The 27,515-nt window shown below is 52.7% G+C and overlaps 2 protein-coding genes across 10 annotated transcripts in view; one reads left to right on the plus strand and one right to left on the minus strand.

Annotated features, from left to right (window-relative positions):
• The window catches only part of WIPI1 (WD repeat domain, phosphoinositide interacting 1), a 28,945-nt gene extending 12,850 nt beyond the window's left edge, over positions 1–16,095 (plus strand). For both annotated transcript variants that reach the window (XM_081162116.1, XM_081162117.1), the window contains exons 5-13: positions 5,815–5,912; positions 6,583–6,675; positions 7,350–7,420; positions 8,029–8,136; positions 10,302–10,466; positions 11,204–11,311; positions 12,194–12,312; positions 12,717–12,817; positions 15,563–16,095. In XM_081162116.1, coding sequence (XP_081018242.1) covers positions 5,815–5,912; positions 6,583–6,675; positions 7,350–7,420; positions 8,029–8,136; positions 10,302–10,466; positions 11,204–11,311; positions 12,194–12,312; positions 12,717–12,817; positions 15,563–15,610 — 911 coding nt within the window. In that variant the 3' untranslated portion in view covers positions 15,611–16,095. The remainder of the gene's footprint in view (positions 1–5,814; positions 5,913–6,582; positions 6,676–7,349; positions 7,421–8,028; positions 8,137–10,301; positions 10,467–11,203; positions 11,312–12,193; positions 12,313–12,716; positions 12,818–15,562) is intronic.
• Positions 15,038–27,515, minus strand: part of ARSG (arylsulfatase G) — a 79,860-nt gene continuing 67,382 nt past the window's right edge. For 7 of the 8 annotated variants that reach the window (XM_081162107.1, XM_081162111.1, XM_081162112.1 and 4 more), the window contains 3 exons: positions 27,097–27,217; positions 23,012–23,102; positions 15,038–17,349 (listed from right to left, as the gene is read on the minus strand). In XM_081162107.1, the coding sequence (XP_081018233.1) occupies positions 17,039–17,349; positions 23,012–23,102; positions 27,097–27,217 (523 nt within the window). In that variant the 3' untranslated portion in view covers positions 15,038–17,038. The remainder of the gene's footprint in view (positions 17,350–23,011; positions 23,103–27,096; positions 27,218–27,515) is intronic. The other variant, XM_081162110.1, reaches the window with a different exon arrangement.

The following is a 27,515-nucleotide window of genomic DNA, read 5'->3' on the forward strand; positions in this document are numbered from 1 at the left end:
TCTGGTCAGGCAGGAGAGGCGAGCAGACAGAATCTGAGCAGCACTCCCGGAAGGCGTGGGCCTGAGCTGGACCTCAGCGGATTGGGCAGGGGACGTTCAGGTGGGCAGAAAGCTCAGCTGCCAGCGGCTCTCCATTTTTTGGAGAGAGGGTAGCTGGGCACAGTCAGTGGGCTTCCTGGCAGAGGGACCTGTGGGTTACCCAGCGGTAATCTGCCTTCCCTCCCTCCCTCCGTCCCACTCGGGCTGCTCAGGCCAGGGCACAGTGCTGCCTGCCCGCAGGACCAGGCCTGGACCTTCTGTGAAAAGCCAAGTTTCTCCTCATGTACTCCTCATTTTTAGTAAATACGGCTGTTTTCCTTAGCTCAGAAAACTCACTGGTTACCTCACTTTCTGCAGTTTAAACAGGGAGGAAAGAAGTTTTTGAAAGTGTGAGGCTATTTGGAAAGAATGTGTATTATTTGCAAAGGGAATAATTTTATCTCAAGAAAACTTAGAAACAGCGGTAGGTGTTTTCTCTGTCTCGGAGAAGCATTGCGAGTGGATTCGGGGATGGATTTAGCATTTCCTTCTGAAAGGCCAGGGTCAGGCTGAACGACCACAGTGCGTCTTACTACACCTTGGCCATCCTTCGGAGAGAATGTCCAGGAGTTTTTCAAGTCCTGAAATTTATAATTACCCTCTCAACAACCACTGAGCTCCCTTTCTACTTCAGTAAACCAGAGATGATAATTATCACCCCCCAGAATTACGGGGGGATTACCCGAGGGCAGGGAGTGAGAGCCCGGGCTGCATGCTCCGCACGTGCAGGCGGCCCGCTAGGCTCACCCCCTAGCCCAGTGCCAGCCCGGAGGGCAGCCTGGCCCTGCAGGGACGTGACCGGCTCCTCACGCAGGAACCGTCATCTGACTCTGAACTGTCAGGGCCACGAACATAAAATCCTGAGGCCGGCGGTCGGTCTCCTTTACTGTCATTCTCTAACAGACTTTCTGAACAGCAACAACGATGGCTCTGATTTTTATAAACCCTTAATGAGTCCACAAGGGAGACACAGTCCCGTCTAACTGGCTCGAGCTCACAGACTCGGGATGTGTGCTGCCCACGTGAGCCGTGAATCAGTGCCCCGAGCAGCCTCTCCCGTTGCTCTGCACTCAGTGTCCGACGTGGCTGTAAATTTCCTTCCTCTGTCTGCCTTTGCGTCCTGTGGAGGATCGCAGGCTGTTCCCCCGCAGCGCTGGGCTGGACGGGGCTCGGGGCTCATTTCCTGCCAGCACAGCAGTCTGCGCGCGGAGCGGTGGAGGGTGGAAACGTCCGGGCGGGGTCTGCCCGCTGCAGGACTCGGTTGTGCGCGGATCCCGCGGCCTTCTGCGGAGTGTCGAGGGGCAGCCTACACCGCACATAGTGTGTGTGGCAGAACAGAGTCGTGGCTTACTGTCCAGTGATCCCTCTCTGGAAATGGCGATGCGGTGGGGGGAGATGGCTCTCATTTGCCGACGCACAGAGACTCCTTTCTGTTTCTGAAAACTGGAAGGCATATCCCGAGCCGTGAATCAGCCCAGAGGGAACCGCATGTCATCAGTCTCCGTTAACTTGCTTGAGGTTTGACATGTCACACTCTGACTACCAAGATGACAACGACCTGGAATCACAGGACGTGCCTCTAGTCCAGCGGGTGACGCCGCCGGTCCTTGAACAGATAGCAGGCCCTTCTTTTCCAGCCGTAGGAGGATTGCAGCCAGACTGTCTCAGTGAAATTATAGCTGACGGCGACTTACGAACATGTGTGGCAAGGGTCTCATGAGTGCAGAAGCCACGTCAAAACCTAACGCCGGTGGAAGGAAATGTGCTCGAACACTGAGCACCGTGAAAAGCCTCTGGGGTTTAGAATGATGGGCGATTTTCTTTTCTTCTTTCTTCCTACTCTCTGGGCTCTGCAGATTGTTTACATGATCACTTCTGTGTTATAAAATAATAGAGGAAAAGCTCATTTCTGTCCTTAAAAGGCTTTGTGCGGCACCTGTGACAGAAACAGAAGACAGACTCTTCGTGTTTTCCTTGGGGGCTTCACAAGAAATAAAGCTACATTCTCACAGCTGGTTGGGTTTGCCTGAGAATTGGACCGTAGGAGATCGAAGGAGCTCATGTGAAGCATTTCTGGGGACCTTGGTTGAGCCTGCGAGGGTCGGTGTGCAGGGCCCCCGGGCTAAAGTCGGGAGGTCGGCACAGGTGCAAACCTGGAGTGCGAGCTGCCAGTCACGCAGTTAGTGTCAGAGGGTACCCTTCCTCGCCATCACCCTTACCCCCTTCTTGTCAGAATCTAGGGCCATCTCATGCTCTATTAGGCACGACAGAAACTTCCACGTTAGCTGAAGAGCTTGAAGCCTTTCTTCCTTTCTGAGGTGTCTGCATTTTCACATAAAACTCTGAAGGGCACCTCACACCTGTTAGACGGCCTCAAGAAGTCACCAGCGTTGCTGAGCACGTGGAGAAAGGGAGCCCTTGTGCCCCGTGGGGAGAATGTAAGTTGGCGCGGCCGCTGTGAAAAAGAGGAGGGAGGTTCCTCAAAAAACTGAAAACAGAAGCACCCTGTGATCCAGCCGGTCCACTTCTGGGAATATGTCCGAAAGAAAATGCAATCACCCTCCCGAAGGGATAGCTGCACCCCCGTGCTCACTGCAGCAGCATCCGCAGTAGTCAAGATACGGAAACAACCTAAGTGTCCAGCGATGGATGACTCAACAAAGAAAATGCGCTGCGTACGTACCAGGAAGTATATTCGGCCAGAGACAGAATGAAATCTTACCACTGGGACAACGTGGATGGGCCGGGAGGCACGCCGCTAAGTGAAAGAAGTCCGAGGGGGGCAAACAGCGCAAGTACCATACGATCTCTCATATGTGGAATTTTAAAAAAATGAGTTCACAGATGCAAAGAACAGATTAGTGGTTGCCAGAGCAGGGAAGTGGGGGGGGGCAAAACAGGTGAAGGGGGGTCAAAGGGTACAAACTTCCAGTTATAAAATAAATAAGGCCTGGAATGTAATGTACAGCATGGGGACTACGGTTAATACCGTATTGCATATTTGAAAGCTGCTAAGAGATTAGATCTTAAAAGTTCTGCTCTCAAGAAAAAGATTGTAACTGTGTATGTTGACAGATGTTAACTAGACTTATTTGTGATTATTTTGCAATAAATACAAATATTGAATCATTATGTTGGCAGACCTGGGCCTTGAACTCATGTCCTCAGCTTGTCTCTGCCAGATAGATATTCTTAAAACCTCTTTACTGAGATATCATTGACATGCCATATGATTCATCCATTTAAAGTACACAATTCAACAGCTTTCAGTATATTCAAAAAATTGTGTGACCACAACAATTAATTTTAGAGCATTTCCCCCCCCCCAAAAAAAAAACCCAACCATTCCTCTTTGCCATCACCTCCTGTATCTCCAGGCCTAGGCAACCCTAATGTACTTTCTGTCTCTCTAGCTTTATCTCTTCTGGACATTTCATATTGGTGGAATTATACAATATGTGGTCTTTTGTGACAGGCTTCTTTCACTTAGCATTATATTTTCAATGTTCATCCATATTATGTTGTATTATATATATATCAGTACTTCATTTCTCTTTATTAGCTAATAATATTCCATCGTCAGGATATAACACATTTTATCTCTCCAGTCATCAGTTGATAGCCACGTGGGTTGTTTCTACTTTTTGACTATTACGAATAGTGTTGCTGTGAACATTTATATACAAGATTTTGTGTGGCTCTGTGTTTTAATTTCTCTTGGGTATATACCCCAGAGTGGAATTTTTGGTTATATGATGAATGACTCTGTGTTTAGCCTTCTGAGGACCTGCCAGGCTGTCTCCCAAGGAACTGGCCACGTGACTTTCCCAGCAGCAGTGTGCGAGGGCTCCAATTATCCATCCTTTTGATAACAGCCGTCCTTTTGATAATAGCCGTCCTAGTGGGTGCAAAGTGGTATCTGGTTGTGGTTTTGATTAACTGCTTTTTTTAAACATATGCACTCAGAAACCTTCAGGACTTACCAACCGCATTTATAAGATCTTAACTCTTGGATTTGGCACTCAAGTCCTACGGTTGCCACGTTCGATCTTTACCTTCTTTCCACTAACCACCCATGTGGGCACCCGCATGCAATCCACCCTGGTGTCCTGGTCATCTTCCCTCCCCCGTTTCACAAGACCAGAGTTTCTTCTGCTGGGCAAGCTGTCTTTGAAATTGCATTTGGGTTGCAAAGAACCCAGAGGAGATGGGGAATTGGGGTTCCCAGAACAAAACCGGGAAGGTCTGAATGGTCTCTTGTGAGGCCAGGGCCAAGAGTGACCTTGTACAGGCAAGGGGGTGCAGGGAGCCAGAGCATGCGGGTAAGGGCGCCAGGCTCAGTCACATTCTCCCCATAGTTCTGTGTGGCAGGTGATATGAGCACAGCCATGGCTGTGTTGTTGGCAAAGCCAGAGCAGGAGGTGGGACCTTGGTTCCAATTCTCAATGTTGGATTTTTTTCCTCCGTTCTTCCCCCCAGCAGATTAGGTAGGGTACATTTGAGCCTGATCTGAAGTTTTTCTTATATTTTTATAAGGAACCCATTTAACATACTAACCTGTATCAAAGATGTCAGTTACCTTTTTTATTTGAAAAGATGTCTCTCTTGCTCTAGCCAGTTTGGCTCAGTGGTTAGAGCATTGCCCCAAAGACTGAAGGGTCCTGGTTTAGATTCCCGGTCAAGGGCACGTACCTCAGTGCTCTGTACCCGGCCCTGGTCGATGTTTCTCTCCCCCCTTCCCAGGAAAAGCAATGGAAAATGTCTTTGGGTGAGGATTTAAAAAAAAGATATCTCTCTTGCCTAATCTCAGAGTTCCTATTCTGGTAATGCTTTCAGTTCTGGTAATTCCTTGAATTCACTTCTATTGTCGGTACCTAATTAGATAATTAATGATTGAATTATTAGGTTATTAATAATCTAAACCACTGTTATGAAAATCCTTCACTTACATGCTATTGGAGTCAACTGTAATTAAAAAATAAAAAATTATTTAAAATTAAAAAGTGCTATTAGGATCCCCCCCCCACACACACACACACAGACACACATCCTTAATCCCCCTTGTAAATAAAAATGGCTTATGTTGGTTCGATGGTTTGATTGGCTGTTCACTCCTCCAGAACCTTGTCCAAACGCCTTGGGTCCCGAATGCCCTTTCTTTAGTGTGTCTCAGTGGTAGACACATGGTTCTAACCGCAGTCCTCAAGTAAACTTCCACCTCCGGAGGCGCCCTTTCCCTTATCAGGGCAGGATGTTTGGCCCCTAAATGAGTGATTTCTAAACAGGTCCTTTCCCTCGCCGCCTCCAGTTCTCCAGCGTGAAATGACTGGCCGGCTGTATTTGATCACCTGCAGGGAGGCAGGCACATTCTCCCTTCACAGTAGGAAGTTCCAAGTCAGTTATGAGTCAGTTCTCTTGCAGGCCTAGAGGGTAATGGAATTGGAAAAGTCTATATGGTTTCGGAGCCCTGTGGTAAAATGTGAAGACGGGCATTTGAATATTCTACATCCTGATTGCTTAGCTGGGGAGAGGACATGGCCCGTGTCCTCAGGAGATCTTCCCCCTGTAAATATACTTAATCTATTAGATTAGAAACATCCAATTAAAGTCAATGTCTGCAGCGCCGTTCCTCCCCTCACCAGTAGGTGGCGGTGTAGGCGCACTGTTTTCAGGGGCCCCTTCCAGGTCCGTTCTCTCCGGACGCTGGCTTTTCATCTGCCGTTTGTTCTCTGCCAGGTCTGTGTGCCCTCTCAATCAACCATTCCAATTCTTACGTGGCCTATCCCGGAAGCCTGACTGCAGGCGAGATTGTGCTTTACGATGGACACTCCCTGGTAAGTCGACAGTGAGCGGGCTGGCCCGGCCCACCTGCTTGGCTCCGCCCGCAGTCAGTGGCAGGTGATAGGCAGGCTCTGTGGCAGTGGGCTGAGGTTCAGAGGTGGAAGCAACACTGGGGAGTTTGTTCTGGCCACAGCGGTTGGGTGTGGAGGAGAAGGGAATGATATTTGCCCTCAAGCCATCAGTCAACACAGCCAGGAGGCAGTGTGCCAGGCCACGGCAGACATCTGCAGTATCATGGAAACCACATGCCAGCTGGTGGCCCGCTGTCAGCTTGAAGGTGTTATACTGCACCCTGGCCTGGCTGGTGACAGTGTACAGCTCTTGCACACTTCCTGTCCTCTGTTCTCCAAGCTTCACAGCGCGGGGCAGGGTTGCTGTGGGCAGCCCCCTAACAATGAATGCAGGGAAGGGCCCTAGACTACGCACCGGGCACAGTTGATTGTCCATCTCCCTGGGGGCAGGAAACGGAGCGGCCCTTGAAGCATAATCTGGATACACTGGAAAATGGTGTCCACCTTGTATGTAAAAGGCCTGATGGAAAGAGAGAGACAGGCGACCGGCAAATGAGGGAGAGTGTTTGAGAAGGAAAGAGGAAGGAGCGGGAGGGAAATCCACCTTTCCTCTTTCCCGGAATCAATATCCGTTTTTCCTTTTCGCCAACAGAAAACAGTCTGCACTATTGCTGCCCATGAGGGGACGCTGGCCGCCATCACCTTCAACGCAGCGGGCTCCAAACTGGCGAGCGCTTCTGAAAAAGTGAGTGCACTCGGCATCCTCACAGGCTCTCCTCCTGCTGCAGGTCTGCTGGATGGCAATCTGATGAAACGCGTCTGGTGACGTGAGACTGACTGGTTTCTGGGCCCACTCAGAATTCATTTCAGAAGAAAATTTTTGTGTGGTGTGATATGATGATGCATCTATTAATTCAACAGACCAGAGGCCTGTGCTATGCAAGACGCAAGACACTCTGCACAGAAATTCACCGTCTTGCTGAGAAATGTGTGTGCCCATTGTTGTAGATACAGATAGATGCTGCCGTTCATTAATGTAATATAAACAAAATGCTTTGCTATTTAGCAGGACAGCTTGATCTCCCCTGACTAGAATAATCAGGGAATGTGATCAAGTTCAAATGCCATAAAAAACAGGTCCGTTTGGACCAGCAGAGACTGACTATTCCAGGAAGCCAGAGCCATCTGAGCGAACACACACCGAGCATTGGGCTAGGGAGGGAGGGAAAGGGGAGACAGAGACAGTCCGAGAATTGCTTATCCGGCACATACACAAACAAATAGGCCTCCCTGCCCAACACTTTGTGCTTCCTCTTTGGGGACAGATGTTCACAACCAATAAAACAAGCTCTTCTCTAAAGGGACATGTCTGTGTGAAGCCATGAATGGTATAAAATGTTCTCCTGCTTTCTTTTCCAGGGCACGGTCATCCGGGTGTTCTCTGTACCTGATGGGCAAAAACTCTATGAGTTTCGGAGAGGAATGAAAAGGTGTGTGTTCACTGTAAAACCCACTTTAACGTACCCACCGAGGTTCTGCAGTGGACGGCTGCAGTCATTTAGGGAGAGGCCGGGGGTGGGCAGCTCTATCCCCTCCTCTCTGCCCCAGAGTGGGTAGAACTATACTTTCTCAGGTAACTGACCCAGAGGCCCGATTACTGCTTAGTACACCCGAGAGCAAAGATGCCATTTTAACAGAGTTTAGCCACGAGAGTCTTTTTTTGGTGTGGGATGGGTGGCCAGCAAAGGAGAAATGAGAGAGCAAGAGAGTCACAATCCACAAGTAATTCCTGACTCCATTCTGTGGAAACAAGGAAGTGTGATGGTCTGGGAGCCTGTTGGCTGTAGGGGTTTGCAGCTGGAAAGTAGCTGGAGAACCTCCACGATGACAGGAAGGCACAACTGCCTGTTTCTTCTCGCCTGAGACCACGACCCTTAACCAGACTTTCAACATTAATTCCTAAGGAATGACATGATGTCAAAGAGGTTCTTAGAATACCTAGACTCAGGGTACATGTAGTTCTCTTACAAAGCTGATTTCTGAACTGTCAGGCAGTAACCCCCTGGCTCACTGGTCCACACGCTGCTCTGTTTTCTAGGTACGTGACCATCAGCTCCCTCGTCTTCAGTATGGACTCGCAGTTCCTCTGTGCCTCCAGCAACACTGAGACAGTGCACATCTTCAAGCTGGAGCACCTCGCCACCAGGTATGCTCGGCGCCAGACATGAAATACTCGGCCGAAGGAGTCAGGCCCTCATTACTCTGCCCCTAGAGGCCACTGGAGGCATAAGCGATTTCTTCCCCTGTGAAAGCCACAGCCTTACATCTCAGGCAAGTGTGTGTGAGCAAAGGCCTGGTGGTGTAGTGCATGGAGGCACAGTCTGCGAACCTCAAGCTGGGGTAGTCACTTAATCCGTCTGGACCTCAGTACAGATTCACCGTCTACACATCTTGGGGTTGTTCTAAGGATGAAATGAGTCCCGTGACCTAAAGCGTTTAGTGTAATACCTGGCATATAGTAAACGCTACTAAGTATTAGCCGGTGTAGCGCTAAATATAGTAACACAATCATTGCATTACCCGCCACGGAGCGCCGGGCAAACATTGTCCGTGCCCTCGAGTGTGACTGTGCGGGAGTAGGTGAGGTCGGGAGCAAAGGCATCTGTTAGGTCGCAGCCAGGGCCGTGCGATTCGTTTCCCATTGTCGCTATAACAGACCACCACAAATGTAATGGCTTAACGCAGCCAGCATGCGTTACCTTGGGGTTCTGCAGGCCAGCAGCCCGGGACGGCCGCGGGTGCTCCGCTCAGGGCCTTGGGAGGCAGAAATCCCAGCGTCGGCTGGCGCGTTCGCATCTGGAGCTGAAAGTCCTCTTACAGACCCATCGCGTGGATTCCTTCCTGGGCTTTGGGTTCCTCCGGCTCCTCTCTCTGCCTCCCTTCTCTGCCAGCAGCCAGAGAAAGCGCCCTGCTCTCAGGGCTCGCGCGATTAGATCCAGCCCACCTGGGTAATCTCCTACCTGCCGTCAGCTGGGCCGCATAGCAAAGCAGCCACGGCTCTCAATGCCGGCACGGTCCAGGGCCCAGGCTGCGGGATCTCGGGGCCATTCCTAGAAACCCGCCTGCTGTGGTGTGTGTGTGAATTCACAGTGCTAAGTACACGCTACTTATGTCCCTGTGCCCTCTCCTGGGGACATTTCACACTCAAAAGCAGTAGGGCCCTAACGAGGTCTCCTCCCACCAGGCCATCCTCCACGGCACGTTGCCTTGCCCAGCCCACCCCGCAAGGTCAAGATCCCGCCTCTGGTGGCGCAGGTGGCTCACACCTTCCTCGGGGGACTTCGGGCACCTCCTGTCTCCTGACACTTCTCTTCAGTGTCATTACAGGAAACTGAGACGTGCAGTGTTAGTGATTAGCTCACACTCAGAAACCAGGCCGTGGAGTCAGCAGTAAGGGTGCTTGCTACACGGACAGAGCATCTCTCTGTCCGTGGAGCATCGTCACACTTCCACCCTTGGTCCCTACAATATTCCTGGGAGGCAGGCAGGTGTGTGTGTCCCATCCACACTCAGGTCTCAGCAACAGCGCAGTCCCCCTGTGGCAGAGGCCCCGGGATGAAGCTGGATGGCTGCAGGGGGCACACCAGGTCCCTCTGAACCATCTCCACCATAATGAATCCCCCCCCGTAGCTGGTCCTTTGGGACTGTAACCAAACACCGCCCAAGGGTCATGCCCAGAGGTTTGCTTCCCACTCCGTCTGGCTCCGAGGCCTCACACTGAGCCAGGTCTGTTCTTCTCCGAACGCAGGGCAGGCTTGAGCCTTAATTTCACAGAGTTCAGATAGCAATTCCATCCCATACTCTCCCCTGGCCCGGTTAGAAACCTAGAAATCAGACTAATCATCAGATACGACTTGTTTAATGGAGGAAAGTGTAACACTGGGAACCTCTTAAGAGCTCTGTAATGGCTCTTCTGGACACACGGGCCCTTGCTGCCCTTCCTACATGCCAGGACAGTGTGTCCCGAGCCGTTCTAGGTGGGCAGGACACCAGGCTGAGGCAGTTTCTTCCTCTTGCGGTGCCTGCAGCTCACAGTGTCGGGGTGTGGGGGTTACCACGCAGATGCTGGTGCCTGCAGCTCAGTGTTGGGGTGTGGGGGTTACCTCATGGATCTGATGCCTACAGCTCACAGCATTGGGGTGTGCGTGTTACCTCATGGACGCTGGTGCCTGCAACTCACAGTGTTGGGGTGTGGGGGTTACCCCATGGACGCTGGTGCCTGCAACTCACAGCATTGGGGTGTGGGGGTTACCTCGTGGACGCTGATGCCTGCAGCTCAGGCTCACCCTAGCCTGTGCGTTGCTCCCCCAGCCGACCAGAAGAGCCTTCGACCTGGAGCGGCTACATGGGAAAGATGTTCATGGCTGCTTCCAACTACCTCCCCGCCCAGGTGTCCGACATGATGAATCAGGACAGGGCCTTCGCCACCGGGCGCCTGAACTTCTCTGGACAGAGGAACATCTGCACCCTCTCCACGTACGTCCCACCCTCTCTCGACACTGCTACACGTGCATTTCCCCAAAGCACAGACTCCCCAAACACACGCACAGAAGAAAAATAAAGACAGCCGAGAGGCAGGGTGAGCAAAGCCAAAACCCTGCCGTCTCCACCAGCTGTGTTTCCTGCCCGGCTATGGTAGATGTTCTCGGGGCAGCTGGAGGCTGGCGTGGGAATTTCCACCTTCAGCTTATGGTGACACTGTCCCAAAAACAATGTCTGTTTTTACATAATTATGTAAAAAGGCTCCCGTCCCACTGTCTAGGTTCAGACACCTGTGGGATTGACAGATGTTTTACCTAAGGAGCGTAAAGAAGTTAAACATTTTTAAAATTTCACAACACTAGCCAGCAAAGATGACGGGACAGTTTTCCACTTTTTTCCTTTCTGTCCCTGTTGAAGGCAGAGATAAGATAGAGACGATGCCCCGCTCAGGCTCAGGCGAGCTCATGTTTTTGGTGGCGGTGCCTCTTTATCGAGTGATCGTATGTACACATATCATTTTGTCTCTTCCACACAATTACTTTCAAAGACAAGAATTAATCCTCGAGGTAGATCGCGAGGTCAGAATGCAAAGAAGTAGCCAGACACCCAGAACCCGGGGCCAGTGGGCTGCGGAAGTAGGTGACCGTCGGGGGAGTGAGGCTCTGTCATCTGAAGCTGGGCCGGGACCCACCTCTGTCATAATCACAGCATGTGTCTCGCTTGGCTCTTAGGATCCAGAAGCTGCCGAGGCTGTTAGTGGCATCGTCTGACGGACACCTGTACATCTACAACCTGGACCCTCAGGACGGAGGAGAGTGCGTCTTAATCAAGACCCACAGGTGGAGTTGCAAGTTTTCAAAAAGACAGCCTTTCACGCCCTGGCTGGTGTGGCTCAGCTGGCTGAGCGTTGTCCTGTGCACTGAAAGGTCACTGGTTCGATTCCCAGTCAAGGCACATACCTAGGTTGCGGGTTTGATCCCTGTCGGGGTGCATGTGGGAGGCAACTGATCAGTGTTTCTCTTTCACACTGATGTTTCTCTCTCCCTCCCTCCCTTCCTCTCTCGCTAAAATCAAGAAAAATGTTTTGTTGGGGTTTTTTTAAAGATAGCCTTTCAACAGCTGGTTGTGTCGAGTTGCCACTTGGCCAAGAACAGTGACAAGTTTCAGTGCCCTTTTCTTTCTGTTTACCAGCCATCTCTGTGGCAAACCTCTAGGGGGCACCCGCCTTGAGTGGGGCTCAGTGTTAGGCCCCCTCACCATGCTGTAGGCTTCTGGGGAAGGGTCAGGGTGAATGCAAAGCAAAACGTCTTCCTCCTCGGGTATGACGGCTGCTCAGAAACATTTACTGGGCAGAGCTGAGAAGTTCTCCTGACTTCTGTGATCCAGTCCAGGATGGCCTCTCCCTGCGGTGGACAGGACACCCAGCTGCCACTGCCCCTCCCCCATGGAGCACCCTGGCAAGCCCGTCTTAGCGCCCTTGCCCGAGTGAACCTTGAAAAGCCAAGCGCCAACCTTCCCTTATTAAATATAAGAGGGGTCACTGTGAAGTCACGGGGCTGACCCTGGCCATAGAGGTCCCTCGGTCCACACCGACCCCGCAGGGCGCTGAGAGGGCTCCCCTGGAAACCAGTGGCCAAGCCTGAGCCCCCAGCGCCGCTCCTCCCGGGCGCCCTGAACACGCGCTGACCACTCTTCCCGTCCCTCTGCACTGCTGCTTGTAGGTTGCTTGGCTCAGGAACGGTGGGCGAGACTCAAGAAAATGACCTCGGACCTTCATTACCTCAGTCCTATGCGGCAACTGTAGCCAGACCAAGCGCGTGTTCTGCCTCCACTGTGCCAGGTGAGCTGACGTGGGGCACATGCTGACAGTGCCCCTCTCCTCCCCTCCACTGTTACGTGGGGAGGGAACCGCATGGGCCACAGGACCAGCCTCTAAATGCAGGTCCCTGACCCTGACCCTGACCCTGGCAGGCACCCCACCACAGGCCCAGTTCCCTAACAAGTTAACGCTCCGCCGCTGAGAATTTGCAAACTAGTGGAAAGTTCTAGGCACCTGGGTGGAGGGTGGGTGAGAGCAGCTCATCCGCCCCTCGGAGGCATCAATGGTGGGAATTTGGACTCACTCAAGGGCAAAGGTGGCCTCGTGGTTTCCCCGGATCCTCCCTTTTTCTGAGGTCCTGCCCTGGGGTTGTGGCACAGGAAGGGACCCTGTGGCCTCTCTCACGCCCCCTTCTTGGCTTCCAGGGTACTCCGAGGACGGCGGGGCGCTCCGCGGAGAGGTTATTCCTGAACACGAGTTTGCCACGGGACCAGTGTGTCTCGACGATGAGAATGAATTCCCTCCTGTGAGCATTAGGAACCCTTAAAAGAGCGGCTCAGTCTGTGTGCTTCGAGGGAAACCTCCGCCTCGTGCAGGAGGCCAAGGCCCTTTCCTGCCGTCTAGTTAGGACAACTGGTCCCCCTCCCTGACACTCAGAAGGCCACAGTGTTTACCGCGCTGTTCGCTGCCAATTCCACAGACTAGCCACTAGGGGTCGCTCTCAACACAACAGCATTAGAGTAACAGATACTAATCCAGGGAGTCTCAGGGGCCTCGCTCGCCTCCTTCCGGGGCCTGGAGCCCTTGACTTTGCTTCCATAGCACTATCTTGGCTGCTTCTAGGGTAGGGACTTTTGCCTGGGCACACTCTTATTTTCGTGAGGTTCCTAAGGGTGCTTTTGCAGAACGCCGCCGTGTTTGGACTAAAGAAGTCATCTAACAGGGCTGGGCAGGTGCGCTCTGCGGGCGAGCAGGACCCTCAGCCCGTCCGGCTCTGACAGGGCAGACCCCAGCCTCTGCAGCAGCTACAGCCCTTGTTAGCTAACGGCCGTGTGGAGGGCTCCCCCGGGCAGCTCCAGCTGGGTGTCCTGGCCTCCTGCTTCGGCTGGCTGGGGGCTGGGCTTGGCTTCTTCCAGCATCCCTGTCTGAACTGAAGATTCTCTCCCCGGGTAGCTGCTTGTGGCTGCCTTAGCTTCCGATTCTTCAAGCTTCCATTTAGGGCAACGTAGAGACGCCTTTTGTGAGCTGCAGTTAGAGAACAGCCAAGATAGTCAACCTGAAATCATTTGAAGACAGAAGCAGTGTTTGGGCTGAGACTTGGAGAGTCAACTGAGTGGCCCTCCTGGAGGCAGAGCCATGGCCATTGGGTGCTGCTTCCAGGTTGTTAGGTCCTGGTGTCTAATGTTTCCCCCTGACCGGTACTTTGTATCAGTTGCGATTCCGTTTGCAGAAGGATGGCTTGCAAGTCTGGCTTTTTGCTTGTATAGATCCACAGGACAACCTAGTAAGCACAGTCAGCTTTAAAAAAAAAGGTATCGTGGGGCCCTTGCACATGACTGGAGGGCTGTGGGAGCTCCCATAGAGACTCCATGGATTACAGATTTACATTCTGGCTTTTGGTAGGCAGATCGCCAAATACATTGCCAACAAGGGGGTGGAAAGCAGTGGTTCTTAAAAATACTAATTACACATTTAAAAACCTCTGTTGGCTGGCTGCCTCCCAATGTACCAGCTGTTTTGCCTTTGGGTTCTCTTGCCCGAGCCAACCGTAAAGGGAGTTTTTCTGTCACCCAAAAGTTGGTGGTTATTTACCTGAAGTTGCATCTTCCAGGAACCAGAGCAAGTCAGATGCAGTTGGGGATAAAGGCAACTGTTAGGCTCCCTTTCTGTGATTTTAGTAAAAGTCTGTGACAGCTACAAAAGGTTATTAAATTCTTAACTGTAATCAGAGTAGACCTTACCTAACCTCTTAAATTTATAAGATCCAGGTGTTTCAGATACTAGCATGCAGGAGGTGGTCCCTTGCCAAAGAAAACCTGTATAAAATAATAGGCATGCGGTGTAGAGCATTTGTTTGGAATGAAAAAAAAAATTGGAGATGCTTAAGAACTAGCGCTGAGGCCTGTTGGCCCGTGTGCTGCCAGGAAGCTCTCCCTCTTGAGGACCAAAGGGCTGAGAGTTGGTTTATGTCCGGGGTTTTTATTCATATACAAGGAAGCCTTCCTTGGCTGTGAGGTCACCGAGTGAGGTTCCCTAGAGCGGTTGTCAGCCCCCAGCAAGGGTCAGGCAGCCTGTGTGCAGAGCCAGGGGCAGGCGTCACGAGGGCGCCAGACCCCAGCCCGGCCTCGCACCTGCAGACGACAGAAGAGGGCCCTGCTCCCATGAGACTCTGACACCGTGGCAGGCAGGTTTCTCCATGTCACTGCACGAGGACCAGAGACATGAGTGCTACCGGGATGCTCTCCCAACAAGGACCATCTCAGTCACGCCCTTACCAGCATTAACATCCAACTGGAGATTCTAGACAGCTTCCTCTCTCTGCCTTTATTATTCTGTGTTTGCTATAGACATATCTGTCCAGAATCCACATCTCTACCCACATTCCTTAAAAACCCAGGACTGTGAAAGAATCCCAGAATTTAAAATTGCTTCTATAGACATGACCGTGGGTTTCCCCGGATACTTTCCTGAGAGGCTCTGGGGCCTTTGCCTTAAGAACATGGGTCATCACCAGTGGTCTTTTAAAAAAAAAAAAAAAATACTGACACATCCCTGGATATGATGACTCTTATCTCCTTGGGATTTTCTTTGCCCCTAGAATAACGAAAGAGAAGAGACTGGATCGTCTCTGGTACCTCAGAGAGATGCAGTCAGTGTTCAGGAGGGCGGGCAGCTTCTGTGTTGGTAACAAGCCAACCTTTACAAGTCCGCGTGTTTTCTGACACTAGTCTCACTCTTGTGAGCAAGAGCCAGGGGCCTGGGGCCAAGGGTATTGGCTGACTTTTTAGTAGTGATGTAGCAGTCTGTGTTTACAAGATGATCCTGTTTTAAGAACCCACATATACATATCAGTACACATACAAATATTTTATAGTCAATATCTCCTGAAACTGTGCCACGCTCGTCCACACCTGCATGAGACGAGTGCCTTCCTGCGGCCGTGTGTGCCCAGCGCCCCCTGCCGACCCCTCCCGGGCACAGACCTGTGGATGATGCAGCTTAACCGCCTCTTCCTGGGGAGAGTAAGGCCCTTCTGTTTTGATTTCGGTAGATAATCTTGTGCCGCGGGAGCCAGAAGGGCAAAGCGAAGCAGTCCTGAGAAGCGCGCCTCAGAAAGCAGGACACCCCCTGTCAGGTGGTTGTGGAGAGAACAAGGAAGGTGGAAGAATGGCGTGCGATTGTGGGAGCAGGATGGGGGGCAGGAACCCCGGGTGCCGCCTGCTCGAGCCACGGGACCTGGCTCGCTGCTCACCACGCCCTCCCCGCCCCGGCCGCCGGGGGGAATGGGAGACACGGTATACGCATCCTGCTAGTGAAGCTATGTTACAGCCATAACGTCAGTACTAATAACCATATTGGTCTATAACCGTAATTTTGTATTAAAAGGGCATCCTTTTTCAATGTATGCTGTGTAAAAAAAATGTATGTATAGGAAAATGTCTTCGAATTGTATTTCTTGTATATTACATAGTAGAGAAGAGACTATTTTAGCCAGGCGAAGGGTGTTTTTGCAGTGATTGGAATACATCACGTCCTACCTTCGAGTCCCATTTAGGACACTAATAATAAAATTGTGGCAATGCATGTTTGAGGCTCTGACAGTTTATTTCTTCGAAGTTTTAGGAAGCAGGAAGGACTCCTATTTGACCTTTAAAAGGGGTGGGGAGGGGGGAGGGCCATGGACGTACCTGTGGCTCTTCTGCTCCGAGACCTGGAAGCACCTGACGTTATCTAGTCAACATCCGAGCCACTCAGGCATCCCCCGGGGGCGGCCTAGAGATGGAGGAGCTCAGGCCCAACTCAGACCTACCGGGTGGGAATCGGTTCTGTCACAAGCCCCCAGGTGATTCGTATGAATATGAAAGATGGAGCCCAGGCTGGTGTGGTGCAGTGGTTAGAGCGTCAGCCCGCAGACCAAAGGGTCACGTGTTCGATTCCCGGTCAAGGGCACATACCTGAGTTGCAGGTTCGATCCCCAGCCCTGGTCGGGTGCGTGCGTGCGTGAGGCACCCAATCGATGTGTGTGTCTCACATGGATGTTTCTCTCTCTCTCTCCCTCCCTCCCTGCTTTCCTCCCTTCCACTCTCTCTAAACATCAATAGAAAAAATATCCTCGGGTGAAGATTAACACCCACAACAAAAAGATGGAGAAGCGCTGCTCTAGATACCAGTTGGCACAAATCTCTATTTAAAATGGGTGCATAAAAATAAAAAGAAAAAGATGCTGAAAACATACTGAGCGCCTGCTTCAAGTGCCAGGGAGCGCGCCCGGCGTCTCACGTCTGCCTTACGGAATCCTCAAGGTCCGCTCGCGAGGCCGCAAGGAGCGGCCGGGTTCCAAAGCCGGGCTTGGGCCTGGGCCGGCTCGGAGCCGAGCGCCTCCCGGGACGCCTCTTGGCCGCTGCTCTCCCAAGTCAGCACGCAGAAGGGACGGCGGGGATGCAAAGGGGTGGCTTCCGGACAGAATTCCGAGACTTCTTTCTAAAGCGTCTGTCGCTAGGAAGAGGGCGACACGGGCCTTCCCGCGTCACTCCCCGAGGGCACCGCTCGCGGGCGCGGCGGCCCGGGCGGCCTGGCAGCGGCAGGCAGTTTGGCGGGGGTTGCAGCAGGGCACCGCCGCCGGGTCCCGCGTGTAGTCCGCCCTGGAGACGCTGTCACCGGCAATGTCGTGAAGGACGTCGGCGAGGGCCCCCCTGACCTCGGGCAGCACGCTCTGGTACTCGGCACTCCCCGGCTCCAGGGGCGCGGCTTCCGCAACATCGTCTTCCAGGTTAAAAATGAGGGGGGGCTCGTGATGCCGCTCGGGCCCCACACCCCCGTCGCAGGCTTGGGCTCCACCTGGAGAGAGGGCGACGACAAATACCCTGTCAAGCCCAACGCTGGCCCCCCGGTGTAAGAGGGGAGACCTGTGACTGAGCGTAAATTCACTCAGACACACCAACGCTTCGGCCATTCAGATGATGGCTCCCCTGTCCCAGGAATGACCTCGAGAACCCGCCCCCATTCCACGGGGCTCCTGTTGTCCAGAATGGCCTGGAACGTCCCCTTGGACCTGCCTTCAGAGCCAGCAGAACATGCGTTCAAATATCTTTCATCTCTGCCCTGTGGGAGTAAATTTGTTTTTTAAATCGATTTCTTAAAGAGCAAATATATTCAATTTTTTTGCACCTCAGGCAGGAGGACAAGGTGACTAATTCCACTCTGGGTTGCAGTGCAGATTCTTGTACGAATTAGTCTGGCTATTAAGGCAGTCCCCAGAGAGGAGCGAGGACAAATGTTTGGAACGAGGGCAGCATCCTTGGTTGCTAATGATTCAGATGACTTTCTGTTTGTTTGCCTTTTCCATGAAAATAAGTAAAGTATCCGACATAAATGAATACAATTGAATAAATAAAAGGAACGGAGGCAAGGGACAGCCCTGGGAACACGGGAGTTCCTAAAGACCTCCTTTGACTCCGAGCTTCTCAGCGGCCAAACATTCCTAAGTCAGAAACTCCAATCCCATTGCTCGGGGCAAGCAGAGCTTTTTCTGGCACCGTCGGGTGAGAGAACTTCTTCCAACGGCTCCTCATACGTTCCTACGAGGAGCACAGCTGCGCGGTTAGGACGGTCCAGCCGACGACCTCCTATCATGCCCTTTATCACCAAGACAAGAGCACCACGCCCACGTGCGATTCCGTGAAGGCTGGCCTACGGGGGCCAGAGCCACGTCCCCTGGGCATGTGGCTTTCAGGCCGGTCCCATCAGGGCAGGGATGAAACCTGAAATGACCGAGTGACAAGACCAGGTAGACCGAAGAGCCTTTGGGGAGCCGTCGTCAGTGGTCTTCCCCCCGTGGTTGAGAACCAGGTCACCGGGAAGAGTACGGGAGTTACTGCCGTGGCCTAGAGTTTGGGGTCGAACCGAGCTCTTCCTCACTGACATAAAGAGCGGTCTCGTGAGGCTTGGCCGTCAGTCAAGTGAAGGTTGCGGTGGACTCCTCTTAAAAAATTAAAGACTTCCCATTAAGGGAATAGTGGGGTAGCTTGCATATAGCAAACCCTCCTATAGATAGCAATTATGCATCCTAGGCGACGGATTAGGGAAAATGGAAGGCACTGGGAAATAACCAATGCGGGCAGAAACCGAAAGGGATTCAGTCTTTGAAAGAAGGAAGGCGCATTGGGCTGGGTCTGAGTTTAAAAGCTTTTTTCCCCGGAGAAGACCTCACCCCACCCCCGTCTGGGTCGCACAGAGCAGCTGCGGTCTCTTTGGCCTGAGGTGTCTGGGGCAGAGTTCGGGGCTGCCACGGCAGATGAAAATGGGTGAGCAAAATCCTGGGTAGGAGGGAGCCAACAAGGGGAGCCTCAGGGTCTGCACATAAAGCCCCTTCAAGTCCGCGGCTGAGCCCTGAACGGTGCGTGCACAGGGGACACGGGTTCTAGCGGCAGCTACGAGTCCGAGGAGCTCGGTGGGCGCTCCTGTGCTGCCCACCACAGGGGAGGGAGTTGAGAGCGTGAGGTCTACTAAGTGAGAGAGGCCTAATAAACATGTCCTGTTTTCCACCGAAGACCCGAAAGGTTCACGCTAGGGTTAAAGACCATGTCCTAGGACTGAGGCCCGCACCTGAGGTTAAGGCCCGAGTCCGCAGGAGCTGGTTCCAGCAGTGCAGAACCAAGGCTCCACCAGTCCAGGGCGATGAGCCAGGCACCCGCCGCCCAGAGGTCAACAAAACCAACCTCCTTAGGTCACAGAAGTCAGACCCTCACGATGCGTCACCCACAAGGTCCAGTTTCGTTAACACTGCTAAGCAGGCAACTTCCAGCTTCTAGCCCAGCGTCTAGGAGCCTAGAAGCCGCCGCTGCCCCCTGACAAGCAAGAAGCTCAACGAGCTGAGAAAGCAGCGGCCCTCCTCAGACCTGTCAGGGAAGCGAGGCCACAGGGCAAACCGACGCCCCCAAATCGGAGACGCAGGCGAATCAGGAGAGTGCCGCTGTGCCAGGGCAGAGAGCTCCGCGGTGCCAGGGCAGACGGCTGGGGGCGCAGTGCCCGGGGGCGGGAACCTCGCCTGTAGCCGACGGTTGCCCGAGGCTCAGCCTGCACAGGCCTGAGAGTTAGCAGCTCCACGGGGCCAGTCATTTCTGAGACGGAAATTCTAAGAAAGGGTCAAAAGGAAAGGCGAGGGGTCAGAAACACTGTAAACAGGAATAAAGAGGAAGAATGGCTTGATGGCTCCTTAGGCTGGACACGGCTGAGGGAAGACTCCGAGCTTGAGGATATCGCAAAAGAAGCTTCCAGAATTGAAATGCAAAGATTAAAAAAAAAAAACAACCCACTGGAGGGGAGAAAAAACCAGAACAGAATACCCAAGAACTGTGGGACAACCACGAAAACTGTAACAAATGCATAATGGGAACACCAGGTTTAAAATTAATTATCTTTCTGTCCACTTCAGGAAACTAGAGTAAGGAGAGTAAATTAAACTCAAAATAAGAAAAGAAAGAAAGAATAGAAATAAAAGCAGAAATCGCGACACAGAAAACAATACAGGAAATCAACAAAGCCAGAAGTTGGTTTGTTAAAAAGGTTAACTGGGACACGGAGGAAATATTATGAACAAATTTATGCCAACGAATTTGACAACTCGGATGAAATGAAGAAATTATTTGAAAAACACAACTTACCAAAGCTGATACAAGAAGAAATACAAAATCTGAATAGCCTTATATCTATGAAAGAGATTAAATTTATAATCAAGAAGTTTTCCATCGAGCAACCTCCAGGTCTCACCCTGGCCGGTTTGGCTCAGTGGTTAGAGCGCCGGCCCGTGGACTGAAGGGTCTCGGGTTTGATCCCGGTCAAGGGCACGTACCTTGGTAGCAGGCCTGATTCCCCCCCTCACCCCCTGGAAAAGCGATGGGAAAAAATTCCTTGGGTAAGGATTTAAAAAAAAAAAGAAAGAAACCTCTAGGTCCAAATAGCTTCACAGGTGAATTTAATCAAACATGAAAGAAATAATACCAGTCTTACACAGACCCTTCCAGAAAACAGAGGAGAAGGGAACACTTCCCGACTTATTTTATGAGGTCAGCAAAACTCTCATCATACCAAACCCCGACACAGAAAAATTATAGACAAAACCTTAGCAAATCAAATCCAGCAATATATACCATAAAATATATATAGTCACAACTAAGTGGAATTTATGCAGGAATGCCAAGCTGACATTTAAAAATCGGTGTACTTCACAGCATCAAGAGGGCACGTATACAAGTGCACACATTAATAAAAACCCTCAAATTGCATTGTTTATGTCTGCGCCTTTCCCTGTGTGTAAAGTTGGCCTCGATTGCTTTTTGAAAAAAATGGAAAAAACAGTTGAGACACCTTAGTTCTAGGCCACACACCCAAACAGACGGGTTGCCTTCTCAAGGCCACTCCTCGCTCACGACCGTAAAAATCACACCCTCGTCGCAGAAGGACACGCATCTTTCTCTAATCGGATGCAGTAGATGCCAAAACCAGCTTTAAGGAACCGGGATGCAGACCCTCAGGGGGTGCGGGGAGGCATCGGAGCACGGCCCCGTCTCGTCCTACTCGCTCTCATCCCATCTGCTGACATTTCAGCCCTCCCCACCCCGACTCTCCTGGGAGCCGTGACTCCTCAGCGCGGAGGTCCCCTGGGTCTTATCATTCTTGTGTGACTGTGATCATTGTAAACAGTCCTGTTGCTTCATGGTAACATTCGTGATTCCAGTGTTGTGGTGCCGAGGGCTTTCTGGCAGGGCTATTCCCCCTGAAATTAACTCAGCCTGGGGAACCCATGCCTCTCAGATACTGTAATGTAAGGACTGCAATCTAGAAACTTTCCATCTGAGAGCGGAGCCATCACCCGACTGGTTTGCGTTTTCGGGTTTGGAGGAACAAAGGCTGCTGTGACATGTCCAATATCCTCCAAGCTATGAACTCATACAACTTGTTTTGTTTTCATGCCACATTCTCTTTGGGGTCACTTATCGACACTCAGGGAAAATCGTTTCTGTTCTGTGTTATATAACCCTTTGGAAAGCTCCAACATGAAATAACTGAATCTAATTGGAATCCGCATCAGGTCCCAGATTTTGGTTAGGGGTGGGTTTTTTGTTTGTTACTCACTTATTAAAAAAAAAAAAAAAAAAAAAAATCGCCCTGGCCGGCGTGGCTCAGTAGTTGGTTGAGCGTCGACCTATGAACCAGAGGCGATGGTTTGATTCCTGGTCAGGGCACAGGCCCTGGTTTCGGGCTCGACACCCAGGAGGGCAGCTGATCAGTGCCTCTCTCTCCCCCTTCCTCTCTCTGAAACCAATAAAACTGGTGTCTTTCTGAGTTCGACATAGGGCAGAATGTGATCAGTATCGAATTTCTCCAGATCCTGCACAGCTGGGAAGAGGAGAGGGAGTTTTACGATCGAGGCGGCATTCGGTCTGAGGCCTTAGAAGCTGATTTTAATACGGAGGCTACGGAAGACGGCCCTGGCACTTGGAGAAGACTAGGAAGGGAGCGGGACCCAGGGTGCAGGGAGTCTGAATGCGACTGGCAGCAGGAAGCCACTGGAAGATTCTGAGAGCCATCCTAATGCAGTTTCTACAACGTACATTTAAGACGGTTGCCGAATGAACCCCGGAGCAGAGACGTCTGTCGGTTTGCTAAACAGATCTCTAAACTCTATTTTCTGAAACAGTCTATTGTCAAGGAGATTACACTTTCAAATATCTCCAAGCTTCCATTTAATGTTCATCCAAACTGGCATCTGATGTATAACAGTAAAATGTGTTAAAAGAAAGAAATGAAAAAATAAAAGAAACAACGGACCAAGCGGAGTCACTTGAGCTGAGCCACATCACCAACCCAAAACTCACTAACCGATCTGCAGTTCCAGCCTTTCTGGGGTGCGCAACTTGAAACCAATCAGTCTGGGATTTCCTGATCAATACTAGTGAGGTAATCTGCAGGATAAAATCCCCACCATCCCTTCCCCCCAAAATGAAGATGGTTACCTTAAAAATAATCCTTTCTTTTCTTTTTCTGACAACTCCCCTGCCACACCCTTCGGCCTATAAAACTTCCCATTCTCTACACCCATCCAGAGGCGCCCTTCTAGTTGCTAGATGGGTTGCTGCCCAGTTCATGAATCACTTAATAAGGCCAATTAGATCTCCAAATTTACTCAGTTGCATTTTGTTAACAAATGAGATGTTCTCCAAGTGAAAAGGAACTGTACAAATGTGAAGTAGCTCTGAGCTTGTTGGAAATTTAACAGTAGGAAGACCTTGTTTGCTGTGTGTGGGTGCAGAGGGCCTGTGCTGGGCCCTTGGGTGCTGGGACCTTCTGCTGGGCTCAGGCTTTGGGGGAAGGGAGGGCACACTGTCAGAGGTGTTGAGGGCCACCCACACTCATTCCTAGAGGCCTAAGTGAGGGTCCAGACCGGGGTAGGGGCAGGGGCCGCTGTCCAGGTCTGTGGGCCGGCACCCCCCTAACTCACCGGTAACGTAGAAGGCCTTGTAATGCTCCAGGCGGACGGTCTGCAGGGCTCCGTACTCTCCAGCTGCCCCGCTGTTGGGGTGAAACAGCGCCTGGGGAAGGGTGGCAGGGCTTAGTTATAAGAAACCATGCTAGAGGCTCCCTGGAAGCATTGCTTTCTTTGTCACAATCCCTCCTTGTCCCCTCACCCCCATCCCTGTCCCAAACACTGACAGACATAGGCCAGTAGCCTACACCAGCCCCTCCTGGGCCCCTCTGTGAACTGACCGGAGGGGGCTACAGCTCTGGTAAGACTCCCGGGCCCAGCACCAGCTGTGTAAGCGGCAGGGTCCCGCACAAAACGAGAAAGGAAGAAATCTCGTCCACGAATGGAGAATTGCAAGAGGACCAGCAAGTGTGTTTTGAGCCCAGCACAGGGTCCTTCCAAGTGTGGGGCTCCGGGTGAGTGCACAGCTCACGTGTCCAGGAGCCTGGCCCCGCCCGGGCTCCACCCTCCAGGTTCAACCCGGGGCCTGGGAACCTGCGGGTTTCGCAAAGGTTCCCAGGGATCCTGGCGCAGGTGATCCTGTTCTCAGCAAAACGGCTTCTTCAGCAGCCAGCTGGTTTTCTCTCACTTGAGCAAGGACGGCATCGGGAGGCACCTCGAGAGGACCTCTCCGTGTGATTTCTCCAGAAATGGGCAGCCCCTGACCTCTGAGTGGAGCCATCCTCCCCTCCCACTCAGTCTGACTCCATTCGGACTGAGGGGCTCCTTCCTCTGCAGGTCCCAGATGAAAGAATCCCTCTAGCATAGAAACACCTAATCCGGGGATCCCAAGGGCAGGACCTGGTAGTAAATAAGTGACCAGCATCCTTGGTAGGCTGGTGGGTTTGGGCTGAACGTGGGAGACCGCCCTGGTATGAATCATGACCGATATATATCACTGGGAAGGCGCTTACATGATTCAAAGTTTCCATGGGGCTAAAAAAAAAAAAAAAATGAGAAACATCTGTTGGAGCAGTAAACAGCTGTCCCCCCAAGTTTCCCGGCTGCCAGAGGATGCCGAGGGCGGGGCTCCCTCCTCCCACACCTGCCTCTTCCGTGCCGTGGCGCTCTCGTGACAGCCTCTGCAGTCCCCCAGCCAGCGTGATGACAGCGGGCTCCTTCCAAACAGGAAAAGAGATGGTAACTCAAAACCCTCACTTCTTCCAGCCCCGGGAAGCCAAGCCTCTCACCGCAGGAGGCTGCTGTTTCCTTGCGGAGAAGGCAGGAAGTGGGGGACTTGGAAAACCTATTGTCAACTGATCCATGATGCACTCGGACATCCAGAAGATGGGAGTCAAGGTCCGCCGGTTCCCGGCACGGACGTCGCGTCTCGGCGACAGAAATTCCATAGTGTGGGCTGGGATATCTAGGCGACAGTTCCAGAGGCAACTTCCACGGCCCGAGAGGAAGCTCACACTGGGGGACGGCTCACCCTCAGAAACTTGGACGGCTTTTGGAGAACGTGTATATCTTTTTCCCCCTTGGAGCAGCCTGATTGTAGTGTTCTTGTTTATATCAACATAGGAAGGAGGTTGGCCAATTTACCCATGAATCACAGCTGCAGACATTTCCTCCCCCGGGGACGCCAAATTTCAAAGACGAAACTACCTTCCGAAAACACGTTGCACCTTCTCGGTTGCCCTTCTTACCCCTTTGCTTTGTTCTGTCCTATTTTGTGTCTGCACATGAGAGTCATCCGAAGGCAGGTGCCTGCGTCGCATCCCCAGAAGGAGGCCTCCTATCCCATAGGGTGGGGGTGGGTGCACAGCTCTTCTCCCCCAAAAGTGGTCAGCCCTTCGCCAGCCACTCGGGATGCTCTCTCACCACGAGAAGCGACAGGGGCTAAAACCCAGCTACCCAGCTTCCGTTTCAACGTATGGCCCCCATGCATGTGCCAAGCATTTTGTGACCCACGGCAGCTCCGGGCTGGTTTGGGCTGGGCAGTGGCAGAGCCATCAGGCAGGCCTTCCCTTTGTTGACAATCCTTGGGCTTGGTCACGGCAACCTGGGGCTGAGATATGACTTGACCCGTGGGGACATTACGGCCTCCCACTTCCATCTGGGAGACCCAGAGTGCAAAGTGGGAAGCTGGTGACCCTCCCCTGCCTGGCTCCCCTCTCCCTCCTTGTGGTCGCCCTCTCTGCTAAGACGCGGCCCTGTCAACATCAGAAGCAGAAGGCTCAGCAAATGCAATACGCAGCGTGGAGCATGGCGCCAGCTGCTTCTGGTTCCGAACATCAAGTCTCAGGACGGCCCCAGCTGCCATTCAGTAGGAAAACCAATTGCCCGTTAATTTGCCTTTAAACCTCTCAACAAAGGACCTGGGGAGGGTGCAGAAATGTTAGTGGCTCTAGGTTACTTCATTTGCAAAGTAGGGAAGAACCCAACGGCCGAGATATATTTGCATATTGTATTGAGATAAGTAGGAGTCACTCTGAGTTTCCTGAAACCAGATGGTTTTCTTCTAAACCAACCCTTATTAGAATCCTTGTAAGCCCAGGCCATCTCTGAGGGTGAACACAACTAAATTGTGCTTATTTAAACACACCCAGGCATACACATGTGTCTATCTATATAATCACTCATAGTTTTACCCCTGGCCTTCCTTCATCAAGTTAGAGATGATTTATTATAGTCTCTTTAGTAGGTGACCAGAGAAGTCCAAGGCCAACAACTCCCTATGTGCCCCCAAGCTCCATCTTCACCTGCCGGAATCGAGCGCCGAGGGCTGGGTGGGCCCCGGGTGCCTGCGCCCACGTGCTTTCACTCTCAGATAACCGCCGCGGCTTCGGCAAGGGCACAGGGTGGGGATTTCCGTGGGCCGTGGGGTGCGGTGAGGGGGCAGAGCGGCCCGGCTCGAGCTGCGTCACCACGCAAGCACTCCCACGAAAAGCCCGAGCAGTGCCGTGGCTGCGCCTGGCCCTCCGTCAGGCACTGGACGAGTAACTGTTGAGCCCTGTGGATGGGGCCTCCGGCAGCCTGCAGGCTCGAGAAAGACGGCGGCCGTTCCCGCTGTGGGAACGGAAGTGAGTGCGAAAGAGCTGCTTCCAGAGCCCGCGCCACATCAAGCAGACCACAGGCCCTGAAGCACTTCCTGGTGACTCCAATGATTTCGTTAGTAGCCATGGTGACAAACACTCAGGAGCACCTCGCTGACGTCCTGGATCAGCCCCCAGGGTCACTTACTGCAAACTCTGAGCCCGAAGGAGGAAACCACTTCCCTGCTTTGCTGTGCTCGGGAGCAGGGCTCGGCCTCGGAGCCCGAGCATCTGCAGCTGCTGAAAGTCAGCTGCTCCGGAGAGACGGGTACTTGGGGGGGGGGGGGGCAGGCATCAACCGACAACACCTGGAAGCTAACACGTTTACCAGAAGCGCCCTCCCGGGCCCAGGGTGCGGCTTGCTGGGGCAGCCGAGGGGGAAGGGCGGCTTCGGTGGCTGCCACAGGACACTCGAGCAGCATCCGAGTCAAATATAAATAGGCCCTTTGATGTGTGGTCCGAAACTGTGAAGTCCTGCTCCCGGAGCCTTGCAAAGAGGCTTCTGGTTCCTTCCCCCTCCTCCCCCGCTCCGACTTCCCCTTCCCCTCCTGGTGAAGGGAAAACACAGGGAAATGACGGGGAAAGGCCATCGGGCCCCGCATTTCCTGGCTGTGCTTCAGAGCACCTGAAGAGAGGACACTGGGGTGTTGGGAGCACAGGCCCGAAGCCAGAGTGGGGGCTGCTGAGCCTCTCCCTGGGCCCTCCAGGAGCCAGGGGACTGTCCCTCCACCCAAAGGTCTCTCACAGGGAATGAGCACCACTGTGCACCCACCCTTGGCCATATGGTTAGACATAAACCTGGACTGACACAGCAGGTGGATTATAGGGGAAGGGAAGGGAGTGGAGAGAGAGGGTCACCTCAGAGGAGTCACCCGTGGGGTTTCTTGAACTGGATCTGGAGCAGCTGCTTGCCTGCATCCTCTGAGGATGGCTCTGTTTGCACAAAGGCGAACTGACCCCGGGTGACAGGTGGCAGGTCAGCCCCCTGAAGAGCCCAGGCAGGTACATATTTCCTCCACTTACCCTGTGCCCAGTCTGCGACCCGCCAAAGAGCACGTCGGAGGCATCCAGGCCGTCGAAGTGGCGGCCTTGGGGCAGGCTGGCCCCCGCCAGGGCCACCACAGTTGGGAAGATGTCCAGCAGGCTGCAGGGAAAATGACACACCCTTGGTCCTGGCTGGTCCCAGACTCTCTCCCTGGCCATACTGTGGGCAAGACCTACTGGACCAGCCCACGCCCGGCACTAGCAGCCTCCTTTGTAGCCCGCCCCCTCCACCTGCCTGGCCCTCTGTCAGGTTCCACCTTGGTTTCTGCTCCTGCAAGAGGCAGAAGAGCCCGGTGGCTCAGCGGCCAGGTGCTGCCTGGACTCAAACCCCAGTGCTGCCACCTATCTGGCTCCTCCAGGCTTCGGTTTTCTGTTCTCTAAAACGGCCAGGATGAGCC

The sequence above is a fragment of the Miniopterus schreibersii genome (assembly GCF_964146895.1).
Source record: "Miniopterus schreibersii genome assembly, chromosome: 16".
NCBI classification, from domain to species: domain Eukaryota; kingdom Metazoa; phylum Chordata; class Mammalia; order Chiroptera; family Miniopteridae; genus Miniopterus; species Miniopterus schreibersii.